The 26,373-nt window shown below is 37.2% G+C and overlaps 1 protein-coding gene across 10 annotated transcripts in view; it reads left to right on the top strand.

Moving 5' to 3' along the window:
• EPHA6 (EPH receptor A6) overlaps positions 1–26,373 on the top strand; it is a 510,917-nt gene that overhangs the window by 327,327 nt on the left and 157,217 nt on the right. For all 10 annotated transcript variants that reach the window (XM_021401686.1, XM_021401644.1, XM_021401659.1 and 7 more), the window contains one exon: positions 7,418–7,542. In XM_021401686.1, the coding sequence (XP_021257361.1) occupies positions 7,418–7,542 (125 nt within the window). The remainder of the gene's footprint in view (positions 1–7,417; positions 7,543–26,373) is intronic.

The raw sequence follows: 26,373 nt of genomic DNA on the forward strand, positions 1-26,373 counted from the left end.
TTCCATGTATATGACATGTGGCCCTTTTCAGTTTTGCAAATTTGTTTGGTTTGTCTGTAATTTCTGAAAATTTTCACCAAGCTATTTTGAAATGAATTTATTCCACTTGCTTCAGAAATACAGAGCATATGTAAAGCAGCTCCTTAAAACATATATTTATGGAAAAGATTTGTGTGATTATAATAACTATTGTAGTTATTAAAAATAAAAACATATAAAAAACCCACATTATTAAAGAACTTCAAATTGTTCGCTGTATTGATTATCATGCAATATATCTCACAATGCTTTCAACTTTGAGCGAGAGAACAGTACACCCACACAGGCTGACAGATGATAAGACTATATTTTATAGAATTTATTTTAAATATCTTTCAATATAATCCATTTTGAAGAAACAGGGACTGAATAAATCCTGTTAGAAGTAAAGATCTAGCAGTGCTTCTGTCTCAGGCTTATAAAATAATGAATGGCAGCACATTCTGTAAGTGAAAGAAAATCTGTAGTGTTGCAAAATTATATGGGTGAATAATAATTGTCTTCATACATAAGACCAACAATAGATGGGAAAGAAATTAAGCAGCAAGGAAGAAAGAATTGCATTATAGAATGTGGTAGATAAAAATGCTGTTGGATCTGCATTTAGCCTGGAGGAGATTTTGAGGTTGCATCTATCATGACCTTTAGCCCAGAACACTGTAGCAGAATCTGTTTCTTACTAATGGAATTAAGTTCACTTGATTTCTATCCACCATTTCTGAGCAAGCAAAGAAGATCTGCAAGGGGAAAGAATTTAAAATGGGGGGAAAGATTGTAATTATAGCTTGCTGGAGGCATATTTTTTAATAAATGGAGTGCTTCAAAAGGAGTATATTGGTATGCTTTCTTTCGAATGCAAGCCTTTAGGGAACTAGTGTAAGAGTATAAAGTAAAAACGTTATTTTACACCCAAAGTTGTTAATTTTTTAGCTCTAATGCCTTGTCAGGAAAAATGCATATTCAACTTTGAACTCCAAGGTTAGCACCAGTAATAATACACCTTCCAAGCATTATGACTGTAAATTAGCACTGAAATGATTGGGAAGATAAGAGACTCTATTATGTGAAGAATCAAGTATCTTATCTAGTCCCTATACTAATTGGAAGCAGCCTTATATGATAAGAAAAATAATTCTTACCGAATTGAGCATAAACCCAAAGATGTTTCAGCCATGGACAGACTCGTCTTTGTTAGAAGTTTCATTTTTTACTTAAAGTTTAATTTATGTTCATATTTCCAGGATCTTTTCTGTGTGAACTTATGCTTATTTTATACATTTTAAGGTTTATATACAGCTCCTCACATACACATTTCTAACATGGAAGTGCTTACGTCCCAGAAATAATGGGAGGTAGTAACATTTACATTGTAGGTTATGATAGCTCAATCACAAATATTAAAGAAAATCTCCAGAGCATGGCCAGAAAAGAATACAAATGTAAAGTCTCCTGAATCCCTATCACATTCCTCACTCATAAAAAAGTATCTCTTCCCTTATCCTACAAAGATAGAAAGATTAACAAGCAAACACAGAAGAAAGAAAGAATGAAATGTATCTCTGCTGGGTAGCTAATAAACATATTGCAGGAACAGAGGCTGCTGGAGATGATAGGCAGCACAACTGCATCCTTGTCTGTTGATCAAGAATACATTTCACACATGGCATTTCTAATGAACGCTGAAGAGTTTTGACCTCTTAGCTTCTCTGGTAAATCCTTCCTTCGTAAATAGTTCAAATGCCAATAATACTGAAGACATTATCATTGATCAGGAAATGTTATTTCATTACTTCCAGTTCTGTTACTGGAGTAAAATGTCACCTCTAAGAAAACATCTTGTTATTGCTTATTACCTACCTTACAGACTTTCTAGAATCAGAAGTAAAATCAGTATTTTTTTTTCCTACAGTAGCCTGAAATAACAGTTCTTCCAAGTGTGGAAAAGTGCTTCCAAGTGTGGATCATGAATAAAAACTCAGACTTCATTTATTGCTGTGTATAATATAAAATCATACTCAGTGTCAAATAGTATAGAAATTCTAATACAATTAGAGAATCTAGGCTAGGAGAACGCTGTATAAATACAGTAGCATCTTATGATGTAGAAAAGGTGGAATGTTGTTTTTACTTTCCAGAAAAATATTGTACTTTGGTACATCTCTATAATTAACAGTTATAAATACTATATACATATGACTTGATTAAAAAATGACACCTTTAAAAAGTATAGCTGTATTTTTAATGAGAAACACAAATCTAGGCCACATTTTGCTTTAAAATCTAATATCAGTAGTTTAGAACTTTCTAGTATTATAGTTAAGCAAAAGGAGAAACCACTAGAAAGTTAATGTACTTATTCCATACTGTTTCATTAATTTCCTAAAATTTCTGTAGAATGGTATTGGATAATTAGATAACCATAGCTCTTGTAGTTTCACACATTGTTTCCTATGTAAATTAATTCACACAATTTACAAGTAATACCTTATAAGCTTGAAAATGTGTCTTTCTTTTAAAAAACAGTAAGCCCATCTTCTTTTGTATTCTGACCGACACAGACATGAAACCAAAGTCAACTTGGATTACTCCTCATAGCATTGATATTTCTTTCACTTGCAACAGTCCTTCCCGTAGTGAAAGAAGAAGAGGAAAGCAGGCTCCTTGCAAGGTGCTGAAGCATGTTTCCTCCTCTAACTATATCGTAGGAAACAAAAAGGGCTCTTTTAATAAGTTTCAGTGAGAAGCAAAGGTGCTGAGTGGGCCTGAGGTAGGAGAGAAAGAAGTGGAAGGGAGCAGGCTGGATTCCCTCCTTTAATGGAAAAGCCTTACTCCAAAAATACTGTTAAAGCCCTATATTTGGGTGAGTATGGTCTTTCCTATGTCCTATGAGGCTAGCAGAGCTCTCGAGAAAAAGCATGTAATTATTTCAGTTCAGATTATTACCGGTGATGGTGATGGTATAATGATGTGTGACTACATTAAGCCACATCATTCCCACTGGCAGTATTTTAAATATGGAGGTTCTTAGCCTTCTCGTGAGGATAGTGTCCAAATGACTAGAGTTGCAGTCCTCACCACACTGTGTGTACACTTCAGATTCCCCTTACACTCCCAGCCCTGCCACCTCAAATTTGTATCTGCTGGCACTGCACTGACTTTGGCCGAAAGAAGTGAGAAAGAAGGAAAGGGGGCAACAATCATGTAGCTTATCTTGTTTGTTGGTTGATAGTTTTCTTTAACAAGAAAGTGTTCACAAATTTCTAGTAGGGCCTGTTCTGACATCCAGTAAAATGACAGTGAGCTGACGTGGTTTCTCTTCATTAGAAAAGTAAGATTTGAAATGAAATACTAGAACGGTAGAGTGGACCAGAAACAGACATCTGGTAAGCATTTGTATCAGCTGCCATTGGGTTTGAAGATTCTTCATAGTCAGCAGGCAACATATCAAAGTTGTTTAGTCCAGAAAACTTGTGAGAAATGTTGGAAATTCTTTGCCCACTTTTAAAAATGTGAAACAAGAAATTGGAAAATTAGAAAGTAGACTAAGGGAAAAAAGCTTCAGAAGTCCTATAGATCACCTGTTTTGAAATCAAGACACTACAGATAACGGAAGTCAATCTAGGAAGAAGAGAAAGTCTGTATAAAATGACACTGGATTTCAGCCATCATGTAAAATACACATTTTCTGCTTTCCGTATAGTGTTTGAGAAAAGAGATTCAGTAAAAAAAAGAAACCAAAGACATTTAGAATAAAACAATCTCACTCTGAATTGACTAATGAACATTCATTATTCAATTCAAATTTGAAAAGACAAAGTTATCAGACTAAATTAACAGGAGCTGACAGCACTATAGATGACTCATTGCAATTCAAGAATATTGTAACAGTGTAGAGAAAAACATAGAGAGCAGATGGTGCACAGAATCCTCAGTACAAAACTGAGATCAACACTGAGATCAAGAGCCAGAAACCGTTCTTCAGCCTAGTACCAGTGTCAAGAAAATGCTGCCATTAGAGTGATTAAGAGTCCTGCTGGGTTTCAAGCTTTTTTTTTTTTTTTCCTCAAATGGTTTCAGTGGATAACCAAATTAGAGCTCTCCTGCAGTTACTGGATTTGAAGCAACTAATTAGAAGACCTTCCCATTGATTCATCATAGGAACATTTTACTAGTCCTAATACATGAGCAAATAGGATTTACCTATCTTACAATTTCCCGGTTAAAGAGAGCTCTAACAAAAAATGGATAACATCTTTAGGGTCTAAATAATTTCTGCTCTGCTGAGCAGCTCCTATAAAAAGCTGAAATTTCTCTACAGAAAGTATTGTTTTTAAAATGACAGTAACTGAAAAAAATAGAAACTCAGGTAGCTGCAACTTTTAATTACTTGGTCTTATTTATCTGTCTCTTTGTACAATAAATTTCTGACTGGAATGCTTTTCTTTTTCTAAATAATTATTTCATCTTTTCAAGAGGTAAACTCTGTATGACAAGTAGTAGTATCATCCTTCTGAACTTATAAGAAATGGTTAATGGTGATTCTTTTTAGGCTTTTGTTTTTGTTTTATTGTGTTGTGAATGGTGTGTTGTTGTGGTTTTTTTTAATAAAAAAAGTCATAAATACACACCATCCAGAGACTTATACACACACCTTCGCATTTTGATTTATAGGATACACTTCTGGCACTGTGTTACAGGTATGATGTGAGCATGGGACCTTCAGCTTCAAGTGCAGGTCAAGCACAGCTGTTTTGCAAGAGGGCTGAAGTAATTTTCTTCCATTATTTTGCTCCTGAGTTGTTTCCCAGGGAGAAGACATTGGCTACTTCTCATATTGAGCATCTGAGATAATCTTCTCTTGCGCCAAGACTGTGTTATGACATGCACTTGCTCAAATGGAAGAGTTATTGCAGTGAACTCAGACAGAGTATACACTTAAATTGCCATGTAAATTTGGAAATCAGAACCCAAAGAAAAATGCACTACATGTGGTGCATATGAAAAGCTTACAAATGTTAAGTCATAATTTGAAGAAGTGTAATCCCAGTAATCGATATTTGTGAATCAAGTGTTTTCTGCAGTCATGCTCGATCATTTTGCAAGGATTTGGCTATTGGATTAATGAACACAGAGAGGTGAAGCCATGGTGTGCTAGTGAGGGGGGCCCAGATGAAGTCCCTCAGGCATGAACAGGCACACAGGGTGGATCAGACGAATCTGCAGAGCTTCCTTAGCCTCCAGCTGTAAATCACATCTTGATGCCAGTGAATGACTCAAAACAGCAAATAGTAAACAAATATATATGAACAGTTGTCTTCATAGGCCCTTGATTGGTGTTTCACAAATACAAATCCATTTTTGCTGCCCTGTGTTTTCCTTTCAACAAACCTGACTTTGTTCCCTACTTGGAGTAGCTGATTTTACCCCAGAGTAATATTACTAGAACTCAGCTTCACCTTCAATTTTCAAGAATAAAAATTTCATTTTAACTGAGGGAGTAGTTATACATACCCAGGGGTAACATTTTGGCCCAGAACTTCTGAGTGCATTTTATTCATTTATTTATCTTATTTTGCTATGATCAGTTATATGATGCTGTTTGAGGTCTTCCTGAAAAGTAGACTAATCCTTTATTCAGCAAGACAGGATTTTTTTTTCTCTCTTTCCCTTGCATCAGACCTGTGGTTAAAATGGTGTAAGTATGGATGGGGGAAGGTTTCTTGTGCAAGCTCTATTTTATCCACTTCATTTTTGGTAGCTGTTTCTTCTTTCAGTTTTTTTTCTCTGTTGGGCTGTTGGCTTTTTATCCTATCATAGAGACTGGACTGCTGTACCACAAAACAGTTATCCACAGGGAGGACTGTAAGTGAGTAGAGGCTTATTTTCTGTCCTGCTGACACTGAGAAAGTGAGATTGTTATATGTGTGTCTGTGTGTAGAGCTTCCCTTCTTTCAATGGAAAACAAGCTGTTCTGTTTTCCTTAGTGTTTGTTTCTAGAGTTTATTTATTGATTTCATTTCTTAAACTTTCTGAAATATTTACAGGGAAGTAAACAAAGGTGAGGAATTTTGTGACTAGAAGCAGATTCCTGTTTCATTTTACTAGGGAGACTCCTTTATTCAAAAGATAAAAACTGATGCCATTAAAGTATGTTATTTTTAGAGACAGCTCCTTAGGAGCTTAGACAAGGCTAAGAAATATTCATAATAGAGAGGAAATGGGGGAGGGTGTGTAATAAAGTGGAATATGTTATTGCAGCGACAAATAGGGAAAGCTGTAAACCACTGGAAAAACCTTTTTTTTTTAATATATGAGGCAGTCTCAGGAAGCTGGTAGGACTCTGATGTGCTGCTCAACAGCTGATTTATTCAGCTTTCTCTGTTGTCCTCAAGACTGCTGAAAGATGTGACGGGTTTTGTTGTGACATTTAGGAAAGATTCACGTCAATACTTGTAAAGCAGCATTAGTGTCTGGAGAGTATTAGACTTCTTTTGCCATACTTGACCGGTTTAATAAAATAAGCAAATAGAGTTTCCTGTATTAGAATTTTTGCCCCATTTGACTTTGTTACATAGAATGTCCTTCTGTGTCCTTCTTCTTTTCCAAAAGGGCAGCAAATCGAACTCCCAAAATCAGTTGAACCCACAGTGAAATAGCTTTGCTCTTGGGCTCATTCACCCACGTTGGGTCCCTTCTGAAAGCTGCTGCAAGCAGTTCCTGCTCACTGTACAGCTGCAGCCCTGCAGTGTCAATTACTGCAGGTAGATTGGGGCACCTCTGCTCTCATGGCTTGCCCTAACCCTGCTGCTGGCCTGGCCTCCCCTAACAAGCCAGCTGTTGAATACCTATAGCCACTGCCTTGATGGACTGGAATGCTCTTGCTTCTGCCAGCCCAGGTAGCAGGAACAGAGTATGTTATGCTTATTTTAGGTTGTGTCACATTATTTTACCCCAAGCAGTAAACCAAATGTTTGTTCTACTCAGCTGAACTGTGAGACTTTATATGGGTTACCCTGAGTTTAGATTTTAGTGTCTCTGAAACACAGCACTGCTCTGGATATGATGTCCTCGGGGCAAGCAGCACATCCTGGTCATGCACAGACAGTGGTGGAGACTGACACAGACACTTCTTTCTGAGACAGAATGTTTGTGTATAGCCATTTCTCAGATGCTGGTCTGCGCTTTAATAACGGAGTTACTGGTGTGTACTTGAAATATTAATTCCAGGTTATATGGTTTCCCTGAGAATTGCCATCTGTCATGCTTTTCTGCCTGGAGGTCACTCAAAGTTACCTCGGGTTGGTATCCTAAGACAGTAGGTTGAAAGGATAAACAGTGTGCTTTGTCTTTAACCCGTAGTTATCCTTTTCCCTTTCAGCACCCTCCTTGATAGGTATGGTAAGGAAGGACTGGGCTTCCCAAAACAGCATTGCCCTCTCCTGGCAAGAGCCGGACTTTCCCCATGGAGCCATTCTGGACTACGAGATCAAGTACTATGAGAAAGTAGGTCTCAGTTACAGCATCACCCAAACTCAGATCTCAAAGAATAATATGTTTCGTATTTTTAATATTAAAAAAAAAAATACTTTAAACTTTTCACATGATCCCACGTACAATGCTTTATAAGTAGACATTTTGTTTTGTACTGATTTTTTGTTGTTGTACTTCTGACTTGTTAATGACTGTCTTGTTTCATGTCAGAACCAAGTAGAGCAAGCAGGCAGCAGATACACTAGTCTCATAGTAACAACAATTATGAACATAACAGATCAGATGCATGAACATATTTTGGTATATGAACTGTAAAAGCTTTATATTGGAATGATACTGAAACAAAATGACTAAGGTGAATGTCAAAATTTGATTTAATTTTGTGGCATTGTTTTGCAATAATCTGTGCTTAAATGATAGAGTGCATCATCCTTGTTTAGAGGGTTACAAGAGATAGAAACTGCAATGCATTTTTATTAGATTTCTGGTATTTTGTCAAAATTATGTGATTTCTCATAAAACTGGACAATCACATGCATTACAAGAAAAGATACAACATGTCTTATGAAAGCATAATCTGAAGCCTGCTTCTCCCAAAGCAGAAAACACATTTCATCATTTCTGGCTGGCTACAGGGCCTTGTGCAAGTGTAAAATTTAGTGTTAATCAGTGGCCTTATTCCTAGAGATACAGGAAGGAAAATCTTGGAGTCTGTATCTTAAGCAGTAATATGCTGTCGTTCTTGCTGTCTCTCTGTCCCCATCTGAAAATCACAATGGAGTTAATGGATAAGTGAGAAGATCACAAAGAACAGCAATATAAGCCAAGACATGAAAAACAGATTTAAGGATGCTAGGCTCTGTAAATATCAGAATTTCCTTCCTTGGCTGCCCTTCTCTATTGAGATTATGCAGCTTTAATGATGCAGAAAAAAGAGTAAACTGGAAAAAATTCAAACAATTTAAATAGTATAGCTAGAGAGAGGAAACAGATTACTTAGAATATTTGGTAGCTAAAGCAAGATAAACTTATTTTCCTGCACTAATGGAACTCTTTCAAGTTTTGATCCTTTACCGCAGTAAGCTACACTATGACTTGCACTGACCACTTTTTGTTTATCAATATTAAAATAATAATCAAGTGAATTAAAATAGAGTAATATATATACACTTAATGCCACTTTAGTCTGTTTCTACAGTAAGAGGACTATTTTCAGTTCTCACCTTTTATAAAGCCTAAGGAATATTTTTTTTAACTATTAACTTCTCTTCACTCTTAGGTGTGGGGAGATAAATGCACTGCTGGCATTTTCCAGTACTCTTGTACAGGAATTAATTTCTCCCTAAGTCACTAACTGGACTGCATGCACAGCTCTTGAGTACACCCTTTATTAGTAAGTTAGAACAGGTGTGCTTTCCTCTGTCAAAGCTATGTAATAGGCAGAATGAGAGGCATACAATCCAGCTCCCACAGTAAGCATGTCACTTATTTGAGCAGAGGAGTAGCTATGTGAGAGATTTGCAAGACCAGATTCTAGAGTAGAAAGATGAATAAACTAGTCTGGCAAAATACTCTGTTTGATTTGCAGTATTAAATTATAAAATGTGATTTTATACCACTTTGATCTACTTTGCTTATATTTAAATATTGCTGACAAAGCGTAGATTACAACTCTACCACTGAGTAAGTATAGCGGCCAAATGTGAATAAGATTTGTATACTGAAAAAAAAAACAAAAAAAACCAGACAATGCCTACGTCAAAGTCAGAACATTTTCACATGGGCTTTAAAAAATTCATTCTTCTTCACCTCAAAACTCTGCATATTAAATAGCACAGTCTGTGTATGTTAGGTGTGTATACAGCAAGTGTCATCTTTCAGGCTTCCCAGTGACCCAAAAAGAGGAAAATATCAGCATTTGTTTTATCAGAAGTAATGACAAAATAGGGATGATGCTGCGGAACTACAAGGAATGTGATAAACAAGATGAATCTACCACAAAGACATCCCTCTCTTGGAGAGCTAAAAAATGCAGTTAAAATTCAAAAACAGTATCTGTATGAAAAGTTCAGAATTTTTCTTAATGTCTTAAGGAGACATTACAAATGCAGAAGACAGTATCCATTTCCCTTAGATACTGATATACCCATGAGTCAGTAAGAAGGAACAGATTTTCCAGTGCTATCCCTATCCCTTTTTACCTGACATTTGTATTTGAAAATATAAGAGGTTTTGTTCTTACAAGGTAAGAAATTGAATGTCCTCATCGAATATAAACAATATTGAAGTCTCAACAGATTGTATCAGTTTCTTAACTTTAAGAAACTCTGCAAGATTTTAAAGTTTTATAAGCATAAATATCTATTTCTTATAAGATTCCAGGGTGATATTTGCAAAACTATCAAGAAGACACTAGGGACTTTAGGGCAGCATGCTGGCTTTTAATTATAACCAGTAGGAATTTTACAGCTCCTAAATGAGAGTCACTTCTGGTCATGTGCTCCCAAGGTTTCATGAAAGATCTATCAGCTTACAGAAATGCAGTAGCCATCTAACAAAATACAGTGGGCGCTCCACAAAATCAGGCTGTTTCCAGTGATTTTTTAAGTAGCATAAATTAGGGATAGCGAACCCAGAACACACAGGAGCATTCTTCCATACATATCCAGAACAAGCAGAACAAGGGAAAAAAGCTAGACTGTGCAAGGTATGCATGACAGTTATATTTGCAGTCTTGGGCAAAACGAGTTGCACGCAGAGAACCATAGAAAGATCAAGCCCTTAATCTCTCTGTGAAGAATAGACTCTTATCTTCTGAGAAAAATGCTGCCATCTAATTGAGAAGTAGAGAAGGGAAGTTATACAAGACTATTAATAATCTGCAAATCTGGATGCCATACTTTAATTTAAAAATATGATAAAGCGGCTCAATAATTTGACTGCTTTAAGGCACCTTTTTCCGCATGACCTTCATTTCTTCAGTGGATTACTGCAAAATATGCAGACCCATCACTTTAACAAAATATTGTTTGCCTTTCTATCAGTCTCTAAAAGTGAAAATATTGAGAAAATTAAAGAACAATTAGTTCTAAGCCAATACTATATGTATCCCACATATTTTTTTAATCTCTTATTTAGGAATGTGCTCGTGTATATTTGTGTGGTTGGCTGACATAGGTTTACTCTGTTCTGCAACTTTTCAGCCAAAAGTGCAGTGAACGTAAGGGGACCTAAGACATAATTAGAGAGATGACTGGCCTGTGAGAAGAACAAAAAATCTTAGAAATTCAGTCCAAGATGCTATGGGTTTCTGTTGCAGTGCAGACAGGAAGTTTTCCATTGTATAAATACTTATGTGGTGTAATCAGAGATAGAATATTATGATCCTGAAATAATACTGCATGTTGAGGCTTGGTAGTGAAATATCTTATTTCTGGTAGATTTTGAATCATTCTGAAGGCTCCGCAGTTAGGAACATTTGTCACTTTAGACAATAAGTGAGTCCGTATAGCAACGCACAAAGAACCCATAAAGTGTTTGACCTTATAGATCTAAGATGTGCTCTGAAAAGCATTTCTTCATAGACCTTCTTTGTAGTCTTCATAGATACTAAATATTTGCAAATTATCTCTGCTGATGTAGGATATCTACCCTATTCTACAGTCTATTATCTGTCCATTCTATTTTACAGTCCTTTAATATCTTCCACAAACAGCAGAGTACTTTTAGGAAAAAAAAAATCTTTCATAGACATTATTGTTTCTCTCTTCAGAAGCCAAACTCCAGATTTCAATATAACCTCAGTTTTATTGCTAATAGAAATCAGTTGTCTCCTTTATACTTTAAAACTATCTCATAGACTGACTAAAGCTTTTAGTTTTTTGAAATATTCTGGGGCATCATAATCTATTCACCTACAAAAAGACTGAATTCTCAAATCAGATGAAGGACCATCATGAAGGTCATGAAGACATGACCTTGTCACAGCCTCCTAATGAAGCTGAGTCCTTCCGTAGAAATTCTCTCATGGGAAATTAAACAGGGTACAGAGTAGATATAAACCATACCAGCTGCATTTGAGGTGGTGTAGTTAAACTGGAAAATGCTTTTTCCTCCCCTTTTCCACCCAAACCCTCAAAGTTAATCATCAAAAATTAACACTCTCTGAGAGCTGCGTTAAGCATACCAAGCTGTATACATATCAGAAACTATATTAAGTTCTCCCATATGGCCCAAATACACCAGCTGGATGTTTTCTGCTAAAAGATTATGTATAAGTAGCTGACAAAGCTGGTCTATAGGGAAGAGATTTTTTAGGATGCACCCTAGCAATATCCCAAGGCACTGCAATGACATCTTGAAATAGAGTATCTTCTAGAGCAGTGTGCAGAATGGAAAGACTGGCTGATATTTCTGTTCCTTGTCCTTTGATGAAATTTGCACCAGAGCCAAATCCCTTTGACAAAATACTTCATTTTTGGCAGGCTCAGTTTGCAACTTACAGGCAGTTTTCACATAAAAATTTTAACCCACCTCTAAATGACACTGAGTGGACAAGATATGTAGGATGTCATATATGACTGTTTCTCCGCTCCAATTTAGAGTTGAATTAATAAATAGAAGAGAGAAAATAGCCAGGCACTAGAAGTAAAGGGGAAATTAGTTTCCCATTGACATTTTAAAATGAGATGAAGACCTGATGAAGCAGAGAGATAGAGGAAAGCACCAGATTTAAACAATTAGAAAGCTGTATGACCATGTTAATTTTTCTGTCAGTTTACAGCTGAATTTACTTAACTTGAGGAGTGATACTCTTTCTTAAACTCTGATATTAAACAAACACTATTATTTCTTTGAATATTCATTAGTATATATTAAAGTGAAACATTCTGAGTAGGAAAATACATAAGAGAGTTTGTGGGAAATGCCTCGATAGGAGTAACGTGAAGATTTAAGAACATCAATGCGTAACAAATTTTGAATGACAGAATTATTCTTACAAAGATTAATGTGGAAAATTTTAAACAAGAAAGTAATTTTCTCATGCTGAATTGTATGCCTACAATAGTATTCTGCAGTTTAAAGCAAATCTGTCTGTCTAGAAACACATGCAGTATATTATTTCAAAGCCACAGAAGTGTGTATATACAATATATTACGTGCAATGCACTCTGACAGCAAAAAGATTTGTCACTGGGTGCGTGTACAAAGATATGAACTGATATCATTGCTATTTTTCCCACATTTTTTGAGGAATAGAGAATCTGATGTTATGCTCAGTGCCACACTGAAAACTAGCACAGCAGCAGCATGCTGCTTGGAGCCCTGGAGACACATCGCATTCGCTTATGCCTGCGTGCCCAGAGTGTTTCATTCCAGCTTTTTTTTCCCACATGAATTGCCAGTTTAGGGTGTGTGACTCATCACTGTTTAGGACAAACAGTGTAGCTGTGTGAATTCAGTGAAGAAGAAATTTCATCATCTTTTTTTTAAAAAATGAATTCAGCTCTTCTCAGGTAATATGTACATATTGCTTCTTTTCTCTCCTTTTTTCTCTCTGCTGCAAAACTTGGCCCTACCCAAGCATCAACTGGAATCTTAGTGTCAAGGAAAAGAGCCACGTATTTTCATTGATAAAGACACAGACAGTTTAGATAAGAAGCTAAATCATGTAGATAAGACAATTTCCTGAATTTCTGGGTGACATTTTGGGAAAGTGAAGCAGAATTAGCTACTTCTCATCTTTAGCCCTGTGCCTTTCTGTGAGGATTGTGAGACGTGTCAGGTTTGTTGACTTTGGACCTCTGTATTACTTAGTTCAATCACTCCAGTCTTTCCAAATCTTTAGTTACCATTTTCCATAGTGTTTAACTGAGTTAGAAGGATCGTAGTTTTTCAGATGCAACTATGGTGCAACTTCTTTATTTCCCTTAAGTACCAGCTATCTCTTCCTTGTATCAGATGCTGATTTTGTGTTGGATTTTTAAATCAGGAATAATAATATATGCACCCGCTACAATCCACATGAAGCTAAATGGAGCCTGCAGGCTCTGTCACGTTCTTCAGGAGCTGGCACATATCAGCTGGTGTTGCTGAGGCTGGATTGCTAGCATGTACTGCTTCTTTCTCCAGGTATATTCTTCTACTATTTCTAGGTGTACCATAGCATGCTTGATGCCCTTGCAGGAAAAGGCTTGTAACAAGAGGGAAGATACCTTCAGATGTCTGGCCAGTCACTAAGTTTTTTAATTGTAAAATAGAATTAGTGTTAGTATTGAACTATCAACTGGACAATTCTTAGCCTCATGCTAACCACTTCTTTTTAAATGAAATTTTTTTCCTGCAATATTTTTCAGTTATTTCAATTGGTTGAGGCATATGTAGAAATCTACTGCCTACAAATAAATAAAGTGTTTCAGACATGACTAGAAGCAAGAAATGTAGGATCCACGAAATATTACATTTTCATTATATCTTCAGCATGTTCCTGTATAAACAAGAGCACTGAGAAGTTTGGATGTGTAAGATCTTTTGGACAGCAACACTAAACACAAACTGCAGTTTCTGACCAAAGCGGCAGGAGCAGATTGGTATGTCACTGCAAGCTCATGGCTCCACTGAGCTCTTATGGCTTTCCCGGCCATTCAGAGCTCCTGGGAAATGAACCATGTCTGGGAAATATTTTAAAAAAATAATCACTACAAATGCACTTTGGGAGATAATCATTAAAATGAAATCTCCTAGCTTATGTTAGCATGGTAAGTGATGTTAAACAAGCTTCTCAGTTTTGCTATTCTGCTGTTATTAACCTAGTTTCCCAAGGGAAGGACTGTGAAAGGCTGAGATTCTAAAAAGAGAAGAAAATAGGTCTCTGAACTGTTGAAAATGAGAGAGAATAATTATAAGACTCTGACCAGATATAGTTTTTGCCTGTGGGAAAGAACCTAAAGACCTTACAGCAGCCATTATTAACGACACTGATATAATTACTATTAGGAGATAAAGAGATCTTACCTCTAAATATCAACTGCATGTAATAAAGAGTTTATCAAAGAAATTCAGTGCTAGATCAGCTTCATGAGGCACCTGGTTTGGCCTGTCTTCTAATAACTTTCTTCAGTTATTTAGAACTAGCTTCTAAGCCTTTGTATTTTATAATAAAGTAGCCTACAGAACTATTACTGTGGTCATTCTTGCTGAATGAAAAAATCTTGCTGAGAAACACAGTGCTCATTTAGGTGGCTCTAGTGGATTTGGTTAAAAAAAAACATAATTCATTCTCTGCTGATCTTGTTTGCATGTCTGTAGACAATATGCTTTTCTCCAAGGATAATCATGTGCACAATACACATTCCAGAAACTGCAAGAAGAGCTGCACAAATGTAGAAATGTATTAATAGTTTTGAATCACTTGTTTTAAAAGTCTTTCAAACATGTATGCATGGAAATTATGCAAACTATTATTAGACAACAAACTTAACAGCACACAGCTAGTTCCATGCCTCAGAGAAAGTTAAGGAAGCTAAATCCACTGATAGTAAAGTTTGATTCCTAAGAAAAGGTATTTTCAAATGTTTTTTCCTAGGTATTCAGCAACTGCCAGAAAAAAATTATTTTTATCATTTATTAACACAGCAGGAATGGCAATGTAAACCACAAGAATCTATTGTTAAGTGTGAGTGTGTGATTACGTGAACTGGAAAATCAGAACAACCTCATATTTTATAGTGCATTAAAGTGTAGCTCACTCCCAAGATCAAACCATATATGATTTTGATGAATGTGTTGTAAAAAAGAAATGTTGTCTTTTCAGAGTCAATATATCAATAGCACAAAAGGAAACGTTAACTTTTAACATGCTTAATCTTGAATTGACAAATAAGAGAATGCACTCTAAACTTAAAATATTGTTCTTGTTGTTATCATTATTATGAGCCAGTTTCAGTGTAGTCACTTCGGAGTGTAGAAGCAGTAAATTTTAGTAACATCTGAAGCTAATGAAAGTTTTAACTCTCTCAGGTACCATAACACACAGTCAAGTGTCAGACCTTAATTTTGAAAGTTTAACATATTTCCAGAAAAAGAACAGTGAATTTCATGAGCAGCATACTAGATAACTGTGTAACTAATATGGCTGCTAAATGACCATCTGTGCAAAAATAATTTCCTTATTTGTAAGTTAAATACAATGTCCACATAACCATTACTCTAAAGCCTGTCAGGTATGTCCTTTACAGTTACTTAAAATAAGTACTTAGTTCCCAAAAGCCTTCATCTGTGAGCCCAAACTGTTTTAAAAACAGCAGGTTGGTCAGTGTTTTAATAATACATAAGTACTTTTCAAAAATTGCTCTTTCCCAACCATAAAATAAGTTCACAGAATAAATCAAGAGTATATGTACTTTGAGACATGAGCAAGGTTATAACTTTGTCTAAATGAAGGAATGTTCCAGTACAAAATACTATTTTACTTGCACTTTATTCTGCACTCCTTAATACAGGATATATTCAGATATATTTGGATATACAGGATGTATTTAGGATATATTTGAACAAATAGAGGTGAATATACATGTATACCTTTTTGGGGTAATAAAGAATGTTCTTTCTTCCTCTTTTTTTTTTTTTTTTCTTCTAAGACTGCATATCAAGTCCACAGTAGCAATTCAGAAGGACAGATTCCACTTTTGATTTTTTTTCACACAAGAATGGAAATATAACCACTGACTGCATAATGTAGGCAACCTCTTTTATGTTATGTAATGATGTCCCCAAAGTGGTTATGCTGATAGAGGAGAGAAAAATACACGGGGAAAAAGGAAGGTGTTTTAGGGACAGCCATTCTGTTTTGATGCAATAAATTGTATTATTTTCCATGTTTCATATTATTATAAGCTTTTTACAGATATACTGAATAAAAGTTGTGTTACATCCTTTTTGATAGAATCAGAAATGGAGATGAGACAAACCTTTCAATTAAAACCATGATTTCATTAGCCAACTCAAATTTGTAGAAAGGGTATGTTATTTATTAACTCCCACATGGTTTTTTTTAGTTTTGTATTCTAATAAAATAATATGTATTTTGTTGACATAAAGAAAAGTAACATAAAATTACTATTTTTTTTAATATATTAGTATTAATAGTTTCAAAGTGCCCTTTCTTAATGTTCTTGTCGGAGAGGCTGAGTTAACAACTTATTATTATGTACTCCTTACCGAGCTGTTAATAGCTTTAGTCTTTTCCAGGAATTCACCTGCTGCTCATAAAAACATTTATGTTGCTGTAGGAACTTTACCCGGTTGATACATCTTCTGTTTGTAGTGACCTTGCTAGAACTATCTGTTATTCTTTCATTTATTGCCAAAAGGACTAGCTTATTATGTTATCACAATAACAATTATTTTGTGATTGAGACCGCTCTTTTTTAAAAAAGATATTGTCAAATGTTTGTAAATTTCCTTAATTTTTTTCAGAAGAAAAATTTACGTTTTTAATAACTCAAAATGCTTTCCTTTAGATGGTGCTAGTTAAATTGGAAATAGACATTTATGTGATAGAAAATAAAACCAGAATTTGCTTTATGCATTTTCAAAGTGCAAAATAATAATTTTTGCTGACTTATAAGATTGTTTGCTATGTCCTTTGTAATGTACATTAAACTACATGGAAAGTGATTTAACTGCTGGATCTCATGGTATAGTTCTGGAAAAATGGCATACAGATAGACAAAAACATAATACAGTGACTGAACAATTGGCTGATGGCTCTGGCTCAAAGAAAAGAGCAGGGTGCTGAGGGCACCACTGCTGCACAACTGGGGAACATTTCCAGGAAGACATGAACCACAGACTGACTAAGTTTGGAAGGGACCTCTTCAGGTCACCTGGCCCCAGAACAACAGCAAGGAGAACTGAACTCTTCTCAACTGATGCTAATCTCCGTTTTACAATACCTAACAGCCCCAGTATTAGTAGCCTGCATGTTGTTTTCTGAGGCCTTGAAGTTAGAAATTCATTTGGTCACAGCCAACACAGGTGCATGAGGGAAATGTTTGATTTAATTTCATTTTTGCAACAAGATTCCCCATCTAGATGACTCAGGGAAAACAGTAGATGTAGTCTTTTGGATTTCAGCAAAGCTTTCAGTGCTGTTTCTCAGGGTATCCTTCTGGATCAAATGGCCAGCATACAGCTGGACAAAAACATAATACAGTCAATGAGCAATTGGCTGTTTTTATAAATGAGCTGGATGCAGGACTTGAATGCATACAAAGTCCATTTGTGGATAGTGCTAAATTGGGAGGAGGTGCTGACACCCTCAAAGGCAGAGAGGCCTTGCAGAGAGATGGTGACAAACTGGAGGGCTGGGCAATCACCAACTGCATGGAGCTAAACAAGAGCAAGCTCTGGATTTGGCACCTGAGACAGGGCAACTCTGGATCTATGTACAGACTGGGGGATGAGGGGTTGGAGAGCAGCCCTGTGGAGAGGGAACTGAGGGTTCTGGTTAAGAGGAATTTGAATGTGAGTCAGCAGCATGCCCTGGCAGCCCAAACAGCCAACCATACCCTGGGGAGCATCAGGCCCAGCAGTGCCAGCCAGGCAAGGCAAGGAGTTGTCCTGCTCTGCTCTGCACTGTGCAGCCTCAACTCCTGCACGGGGTGCGGGTTTAGGAGCAGCAAAGTAAGAAGGATGTAAAACTGCTACAGAGTATCCAATGGAGGGAAGCAAAGGTGTTGAACAGTCTGAAGGGCAAGGCGTCTGATGAGTGGCTGAGGTCCCTCAATTTGTTCAGCCCAGAGCAGAGCAGATGAGGGGAGGCCTCATGGCGGCTTGCAGCCCCTTACAGGGAGCAGAGGGGCAGAGCTCTGCTCTCTGCTGACAGCGACAGGGCCCGAGGGAATGGCATGCAGCTCTGTCAGGAGAGGATCAGGTGGGAGTCAGGGACAGGTTCTGCACCAGAGGGTGGTCGGGCCCTGGAACAGGCCGTGGCCCCAAGGTGCTGGCATTCAGGAAGCCTTTGAACATGAGGATTAGAAGTATGGTTTGAATTCAGGGTGGTGATGTGTGTTCCCAGCAGCTGGAGTCCATGATCCTTTGTGGGACTCTTCCAACTCAGGATATGTTTCTATGATTTTGTGAACAAAGAAATACTAAAACTTCATATAAGATACATTTACCCTCTGGTTGCTTACATTAAAAAAATGTTCACATCTACAGAGGTACAGTTTTCAGTGCTTATGGAGTGGAGGGCTACCTCCTGGAAAGGTGAAAAAATACTGCCTTTGGGCAGCAAAATAATGGCATTGTAGCGAAGTACAGTCACTCCTTCCACAAACTGTAGTAAGGAAGATGAAGAAACTGAAAAATACAACTCATGCCAGAGCAAAAGGAGAAGGAAATTTGAACTAGAGAACTGAATATCTTTGGAAGTCCTTACAAATCCAGCAGTGCAGCACAAGTCATCTATTGGAAGGATTCTCTTTGGATAATTAATACTACATCTTTGATAGATTCATCTACCTTGCAACCTTTAAGAGGCAGGTGGTGCAGTCCTTCCTGCCTTTGTATCTCATTTGTTCCCTGTGTATTTCAGTGTCTCCATAACTTCCTATTCTTGACTTGCTGTACAAGTACCCTCCTTTTCCTCCTCACTGCATGCATTTTGTGTGTGGGTGGTTTCTTCAGTAGTTTTCCCTGAGTCATTAGGGATTACATAGAACAAAAGTGGGGGTGTCCAAATATGCTCTGATGCTCTTTACAGTCCTACAGAGTTTTTACAGAAATGTGGCTGCCATACTTTGATCTTGCCTTCGCTGCTTTAAAGCTATCTCCCAGTTTTTTTCCCAGGTTTAGACTCTGAGTGGATTGAACTAGAGTTCAGCTTCTCCTCTGTTGTGCCTTTTTCACCTGTTTACCTTTGTCTACTTCATACACATCATTTAGGCTGCAGTGTTTGAATCTAGTAATAGAAAAAAGAAAGAAAAATGAAAAACACACCCATCACACCTTATTACAGCTTTTTATATGTATCAAAACAAGCAAGAACAACGTTATTCAAAGTTTAACATATAGTCTCCTTCAGTAAATCAAACATCAAACATTCTTTTCTGTCCTCAGAAAAAGACCACACAAGTCTGTAGAGATCTATACAGTCTCAGACACCCTTCTTCTTGAAAAGCAATGCAATTCTTGAAGTCTTCCAGCTGCTTCAGGTCATGCATGGGAACTTTCTTGAAAGGTGAAATCCATAACCCCTCCAAAACTGTATCACAGTTACTGCTATTATGATTTCAGAAAACTGCCTTCAAGTTTTCAGCAACATGGTTGAAAGGATTCGTCTCACAAACATAAGGAGAAGATAGTTTGGGGGTACTTCAGACAATATTTCTGATAAAGATATTTTTTTTTTCATGTGGAGGCAGTATTCCTTCTTTTTTTGTGTGTTTATTCTTGTAACAAAGTAATATTGCAGAAATCTAGAAAATCCTGTGCTGCACTATATAAACTGTGTTTGACTTGAACATCATGACTACAAAAAAAGTAGTCATATAGGAAAAATAGGAAAAGAAAAACGTGGAGGGATAGAAAAGGTAAGTAAAGTGAAATGAGAGGAGGACAAAGCTGTAGGAATTCTTATGCAATTTTTGCTATCAGAGTAGTTTGAATTCAAAATTTATATTGCTTTTTTTGATACATAATGACCACAGTAACAAGCCTTGGTGTATCGCTGCTGGTTACTTCCGAAGGTAGTAATTCTGCTGTTCTTCTCACAGTTAAGGCACACTGACTTAAATACCCGTTATACCTGTAGCTATGCCTCATTCATTCAGTGCATTCCCACTGTTGGACAGGTAACAACCAAGTACTTGGCAACCAGGAAGATTTAAAGGGAAGTATTTCTTATTTCATATTCAGAGAAGCAGAGAGTTTCCTAACCTACTATAAAGCAGCTTCTCTACTCCATATCTTTTACAAGAACCACGCTGCGTACTAGCGGTGCTACCAGATACTAGAAATAACTGTCAGCAGTGAAGAAGTATGTTAGGATGGTGTTCATATAATATAGATGAGTAATTCTAAAGTACAAAACTAGCAAGTGTGCAGTAAAAATGATAGTCTGACACTTAATGCCATACATGCCGAACTAAAAATGCACAGGTAACTGGAATAAACAGCACCAGTTCTTTTCAGTGGTCACGCATTAAGTGCTTGTACTATGAAGATAACTCAAGGACTCAGATCTGTGCTCTCACAAGAAGTTTAACTAACTTCCTAAAAACTTATTTTTAAGGAAATAAGTTAGACTTTGGGGATTCTCTCTTCTCCCCTCCTCCGCTCTCTATTCTGACCTGACAAAAGCATGGTGGACAGTCCAATCTGGACAGTCAGAAGGGTGGAGAAGCAGAGAGCAAGGAGAAAGACAAGGAACAGTTGAATGCTATTCTTTGGCTCAGTTCATTTGATAGAGATAGTCCTCATTTTAACTCTGGAAGTCACTCATAGGGACCTCCCATCAATTAAACCATCACATTCAATAAGCTTATTCTGACATAACTTGAATAAATTGTAACCTACAGCTGTTAACAGAAAATGGAAATTCTTTCCAGAATTAAAGAGCTTTTATTTAACAGTTAGCAGCAGATACAAATTCATACAAGATGCTTTCTGTGATTCTATTAAAAACCTAGTCCATGTCATTGGGATCCCAATTAAAAAGTAACTCAAAATCTGTATATATTTTTAAGCTTTCCTATTACCAATCGAGGAGAGGAGAGGAGAGGAGAGGAGAGGAGAGGAGACAGGAGAGAGGAGGACAGAGGACTGCAGTGATGTGGCGGTGTCTGTGACAGCAGCAGGATGGGTCACACTGCGGGGGGAGTGTCAGGAGGCTGTAATAGAGGCAGCACCGTGGCACTGTGGCCTAGGCCTTGGGTGAGTGCGGCATGCACCTGCTAGTGGCCATGGCTCGGGTGGTCTTCATCACCCTGGCGTTGATGGGTGTCATCATGAACCCTCAATTGCAAATTAACCACGTGTATGCTGATGGACATAAGCATGTTCAGCTGCATGCAGAGCAGCTGAGTCCAGACTTGGCTCTGCCAACGCACAGCATGGAGCAGGGGAGCCAAGAGCAGAGCGAGGTGGCCAAGGGAGCCCTGATCTTTGGTGCACTGCACTTTTCCACAGCTGCCTTTTGTTTCTGGTAGGTAGGAATATATTCCATAGCAAAGAGAAAGAGGAAAGTGTGCATTAATATGCTGTATTAGGAACAAAATATTTTATTTATGTATATGGTTCATCTTAGACACAAACCAGTTTTTAATCAGCCCTTTCACTCTTCCTGTCCTCTCACCCTTAAAGGATGAAATCTGCTTAAAAAGGAGTTGCAAAGGCTTGCTGCTTCAAGAGATTTTTAAGACTGTATGTTTTTTCCCTATGGGCATCTGTGTAAATGCATATGCTATGCAAAGCAGTTAAAATTTTCATGTGAAGTCTTACAAACCTGAAAAATATACAGAACAATCCAAATCTGTATCTAATTGCTATCTTTGAGCACTGAAGTAGTAAGAAAATTTGAATAAGTGAAGAAAAAAAAGTCTTCAGGAAAAGCTGGAGAGGCTTAAATTTTTTGTATACTGAAGTTGGAAGGACTTCTGGAGACACTGGTGTAGAGGTTTTCACTGGTAAATATTTTTTATTAGAAAATAAATGTTGTCAGTAGCTTGTAAGTGCTGGAAAGATGGAATTTAATATCTGAGCTTATCTGACAATTCAAGTTATCTACCCCAGCTCCCTGTATTATATTCTGATTGCACCCTGTTCAGCTATCAACTTAAGGCACAGACCTGTTTTTATTCCTCTCAATTTAATCTCTGTGTCAGTATGATCAGCAGTGTCCTATCTGCTGCCTTCCCATCTGCTTTTCCTGCATTCCCCTCTGTGTTAGCCACTCAGATTTGCTCTCCCCACCTCTCACCTTACTGTCCTGGAGGGAGTGTTAACACAATTGTAGACTCACTCTTTCCTCATCTCTCCTCATTTAATTTGCTCTTTTTCATGGTTCACTTCATGTTAACTCATTCCTGCCTTTCCAGGTATATAAGCCATTAAGATGAGGTTTGGTTGTGTTCTAACTGTTGTATATTTTCTTTATGATTGGTTATCTACTCTTCTCCTTTTCTTCTTGACAGCTTCACTTTATGTGTAGAGAAAGTGATGAGCTGCCTGACAGGCAATCAGAATATAAAATATTGAAAGGCCAAACAGGTAAAGTACACTTTAGTATTTCAGCTCTCTAGACTGTTACATCTCAGATTAGTGATAAGGGAGGTTGAGAATGGAAGGGAGAAAATTAAGGCTGATGCCTGCAAATTCTGCAGGTTCCTTCTCTGAAGCAAATACTGCAGTTATCTGCCATTTTCTCCGTGTCCCCACCTTTTCCTATCAGTTTTATTCTTAGAATCATAGAATCATAGCACTCTAAGAGTTGGAAGGGGCCCTTAAAGGTCATCTGGTCCAACTCCCCTGCAATGAACAGGGACATGCATGGCTAGATCAGGTTGTTCAGGGCTTGATCCAGCCTCACCTTGAATGTCTCCAGCAGCATCAACCACATGTCTAGGCAACCTGTTCCAGTGCCTCACCACCCTCACTATAAAAGACTTTTTCCTTATGTCCAAACTAAATCTACCCTCTTTAAGCTTGAAGCCATTTCCCCTTGTTCTATCACCACAGACCCTGCTAAAGTCTGTCCCTTTCTTGTAGCCCCCTTTTAGATACTGAAAGGCCACTATCAGGTCACCTCGCAGCCTTCTCTTCTCCAGGCTGAACAGCCCCAGCTCTCTCATCCTGTCTTCATAGCAGAGGTGTTGCATTCCTTGGATCATTTTTGTCACCCTTCTCTGGATGCATTCCAACAGGTCTATGTTTCTCCTGTGCTGAGGACTCCACATCTGGATGCAGTACTCCAGGTGAGGCCTCACCAGCGCAGAGTAGAGGGGCAGGATCACCTTTTTACCCTTCTTTATGATTGGTTATCTACTCTTCTCCTTTTCTTGTTCTTGACCTTCTAAAGTCAGATTGATCCTCAGAACCTTGTAATCACTTTTTAAAATTTACCTTAAGTTTTCTAGGCAGCTGGAACCATAAGGTACAACATTTCTAGCAAGGATTTTTTTTTAAGATGGATGGTATCTTTGACTGTTATTACTGTTACTTTTCTTAATCCTATTTTTATAATATTATTCTTATCCCTATTATTGTGATTTTTCTTATCACTATATTTCACCACTGAGGGTGGTGAGACACTGGAACAGGTTGCCCAGTGAGGTTGCGAATGCCCTTGGAGGCACTCAAGGCCAGGCTGGGTGGGACTTTGAGCAACCTGGTCTAAAGCAAGGTGTCCCTGCCTATAGCAGAGGAGTTGGAACTAGATAATCTTAAAGGTCTCTTCCAACCCAAACCATTCTATGATTCTGTGATTCTTTGAGGCTTGACCTAATCCTGCTGATTATACTGTAATCAGACAGTAATTAATGTTAGAAGCACATTTTTAAACCTTTTATTCTCTTCTCTAATAACTTTCAAATATTGCTGTTGACATTCATGTTAATAGATACACTGTAGGTCAAAACAGTCTTCTAACAGAAAACCATCCACAAAATATTGTAAAGATAAGCTTTCAAAGACAGATTCTGAGTTTCCAAGGCATAGTTAATTTTCCTGATTTCGATGTGATTACTCCTCATCTGCAGTGATCTAAGAGAGATGAGACATGAGGTATGATTAGGGGCAATAAGAATTTTGAAATCATGTTATAGAAATAATTGTGAAGAAAGAACGTTTTTTGACATTGTTGGGGACAAGTTTATTGTGAGACAAATGCAGGCAGCATATATCAAAGGCAATTTTCATAAATTAGAACTACAGAGGCTGTAGTTTTATGAGAAAACACTAGGAGTAGTAACCAATTCCATAGTTCACTGTTATTTGACTGTAACAGATTCTCTTTGAACTGATTAATCACATATTGACTATACCTAGTAATTACCTACTGTTTCATTCTAATGTATATTGCAACATTAAAGTTCAGTTGACCCTGGAGGAAATTAAGTGCTATCATGACTTTTCCAAGGGAAAACTAAAGAAGGGGTAGGACATGTCGACATTTCCTTTCATGATGGCCCAGAGCTACAATTAATAAAAGTTCCTGGCTTCCAGAATTATGGCTATTCCTTTAAAATAATGATGCTTCCTCTGTAGGTCACATTGTGTATATCCTTCAAACTAATGTATCAAGGAAAGTGGAAAAATGTGAACAAATGTTCTCATAAAAGATTCTTTCTTATTATTCGAGCTTTTATTTAAACATTGATAATGTCTGATTCATAGAACTCTGAATCTTCCTTCCTTTAATGTGGTACTTATTCAGCTTTGACATTGTGCTTTAATGCATGGGAGAAAGACTGGTTCTCTGTGGTATAAAGATTGAATCTCTGTTAGTATTTCCTCTTGTTAGATAATAGTTCTCCAAAAAGGCTAGGCAGGATTCTATGATGTAAGTAGAGAATTTTCGTGTTGGGGGACAATGGATATAAGCCAAATAGGTTTTCTCTATTTGTAAACAGTTGATAGAAAAACTTGTTGCTGTCTCCTTGGATTCTTTCTGCACACGTGCATTTGGAAGTTGTAGATACACAAAAAATATGTTTTCAGATAGCAGAAGCCTTTAAAAACACTTTCCTCAATGTCAGTTTAAGAGGCTTCTCCGTTACTCATTGGTCTTAATGAACTGAATACCTTGACAGTCATTCATAAAATTAGCTAGTCACAGAGTAAACTGCAAGAGATTGGTAATTCCTGGAGATCTGCTTGTATATATTAAATTATAGAAAATTATATTTGATTATCTTTTTAAAATAAGTACTGATATTATTTTGATTAGACTCATATCTCTCTTTCCTTCTCAAATATTACTGGTGACAAATCTTGAATGACTGAAAGTGCCTGAATTTTTATCAGTACTTTACTGGTAAAGTTAATCTTTTAAAGGTTAGTTGAGCATGATAAGCAAATTTCAGCATTTCGTGTTTTATTTCAATTAATCTTTCTTTGCCCTGAATATTTTTAGTGATATATACTTCTTATCACCCATAAAATCATGTGTACACTCTTAGATAGCAGAATGAGTCCAAACTGATAAAAGATCATCACATTTTGTGTAGTCTATTAATATTTTACTTCATATGTATGCACAAAGTCTTCATTTCTAAGCTGTTTTCCTTTGAAATGAGGTGAGGAGAAATGAGAGAGCAGCATATTCACGGGGGGGTGATATGGGGAGGTTTATTTATTTTTAAGTGTTATCAGAGAGAATTCTCTTTCTTCTGAGCTTATGAAAAAAAAAGCTAATGTCAAGATAATATAGCATCTGGATGATGGATTGTTATAACATTCATTAGTAAGGTAGTCCCTTTCAGTCACAAGTAATGAAGAACTAACATCTGGGAAGCACATGCAAGTCTTTCAGCTTAAAATTCAGAATACATGCAAGAGTAAGTGCATATAATTGGTGGCATGAATGAGAAGCAGCAGCCTATACTTCTCTGCACAATGGAATTGAATCGTTCTTTTCTGAGACAGTCCTTAGTCTCCCTGGGAATGGTCACGGCACAAGAACTGGCCAGCCTGGAGAGTTAAAGCTTCCTGTCTACTCTCAAACCTCTCTGTGTGGAATGTTCTGGCTTTCAAAGTAGGCTACAGATGTTGTCATTGTCATGAGAAGGGAATAGTGACAAAGTCATCCTCGATCCTTGATAACTTCTGTCTCCAGCTGTC

This window comes from Numida meleagris, chromosome 1 (genome assembly GCF_002078875.1).
Source record: "Numida meleagris isolate 19003 breed g44 Domestic line chromosome 1, NumMel1.0, whole genome shotgun sequence".
Lineage (NCBI taxonomy): Eukaryota > Metazoa > Chordata > Aves > Galliformes > Numididae > Numida > Numida meleagris.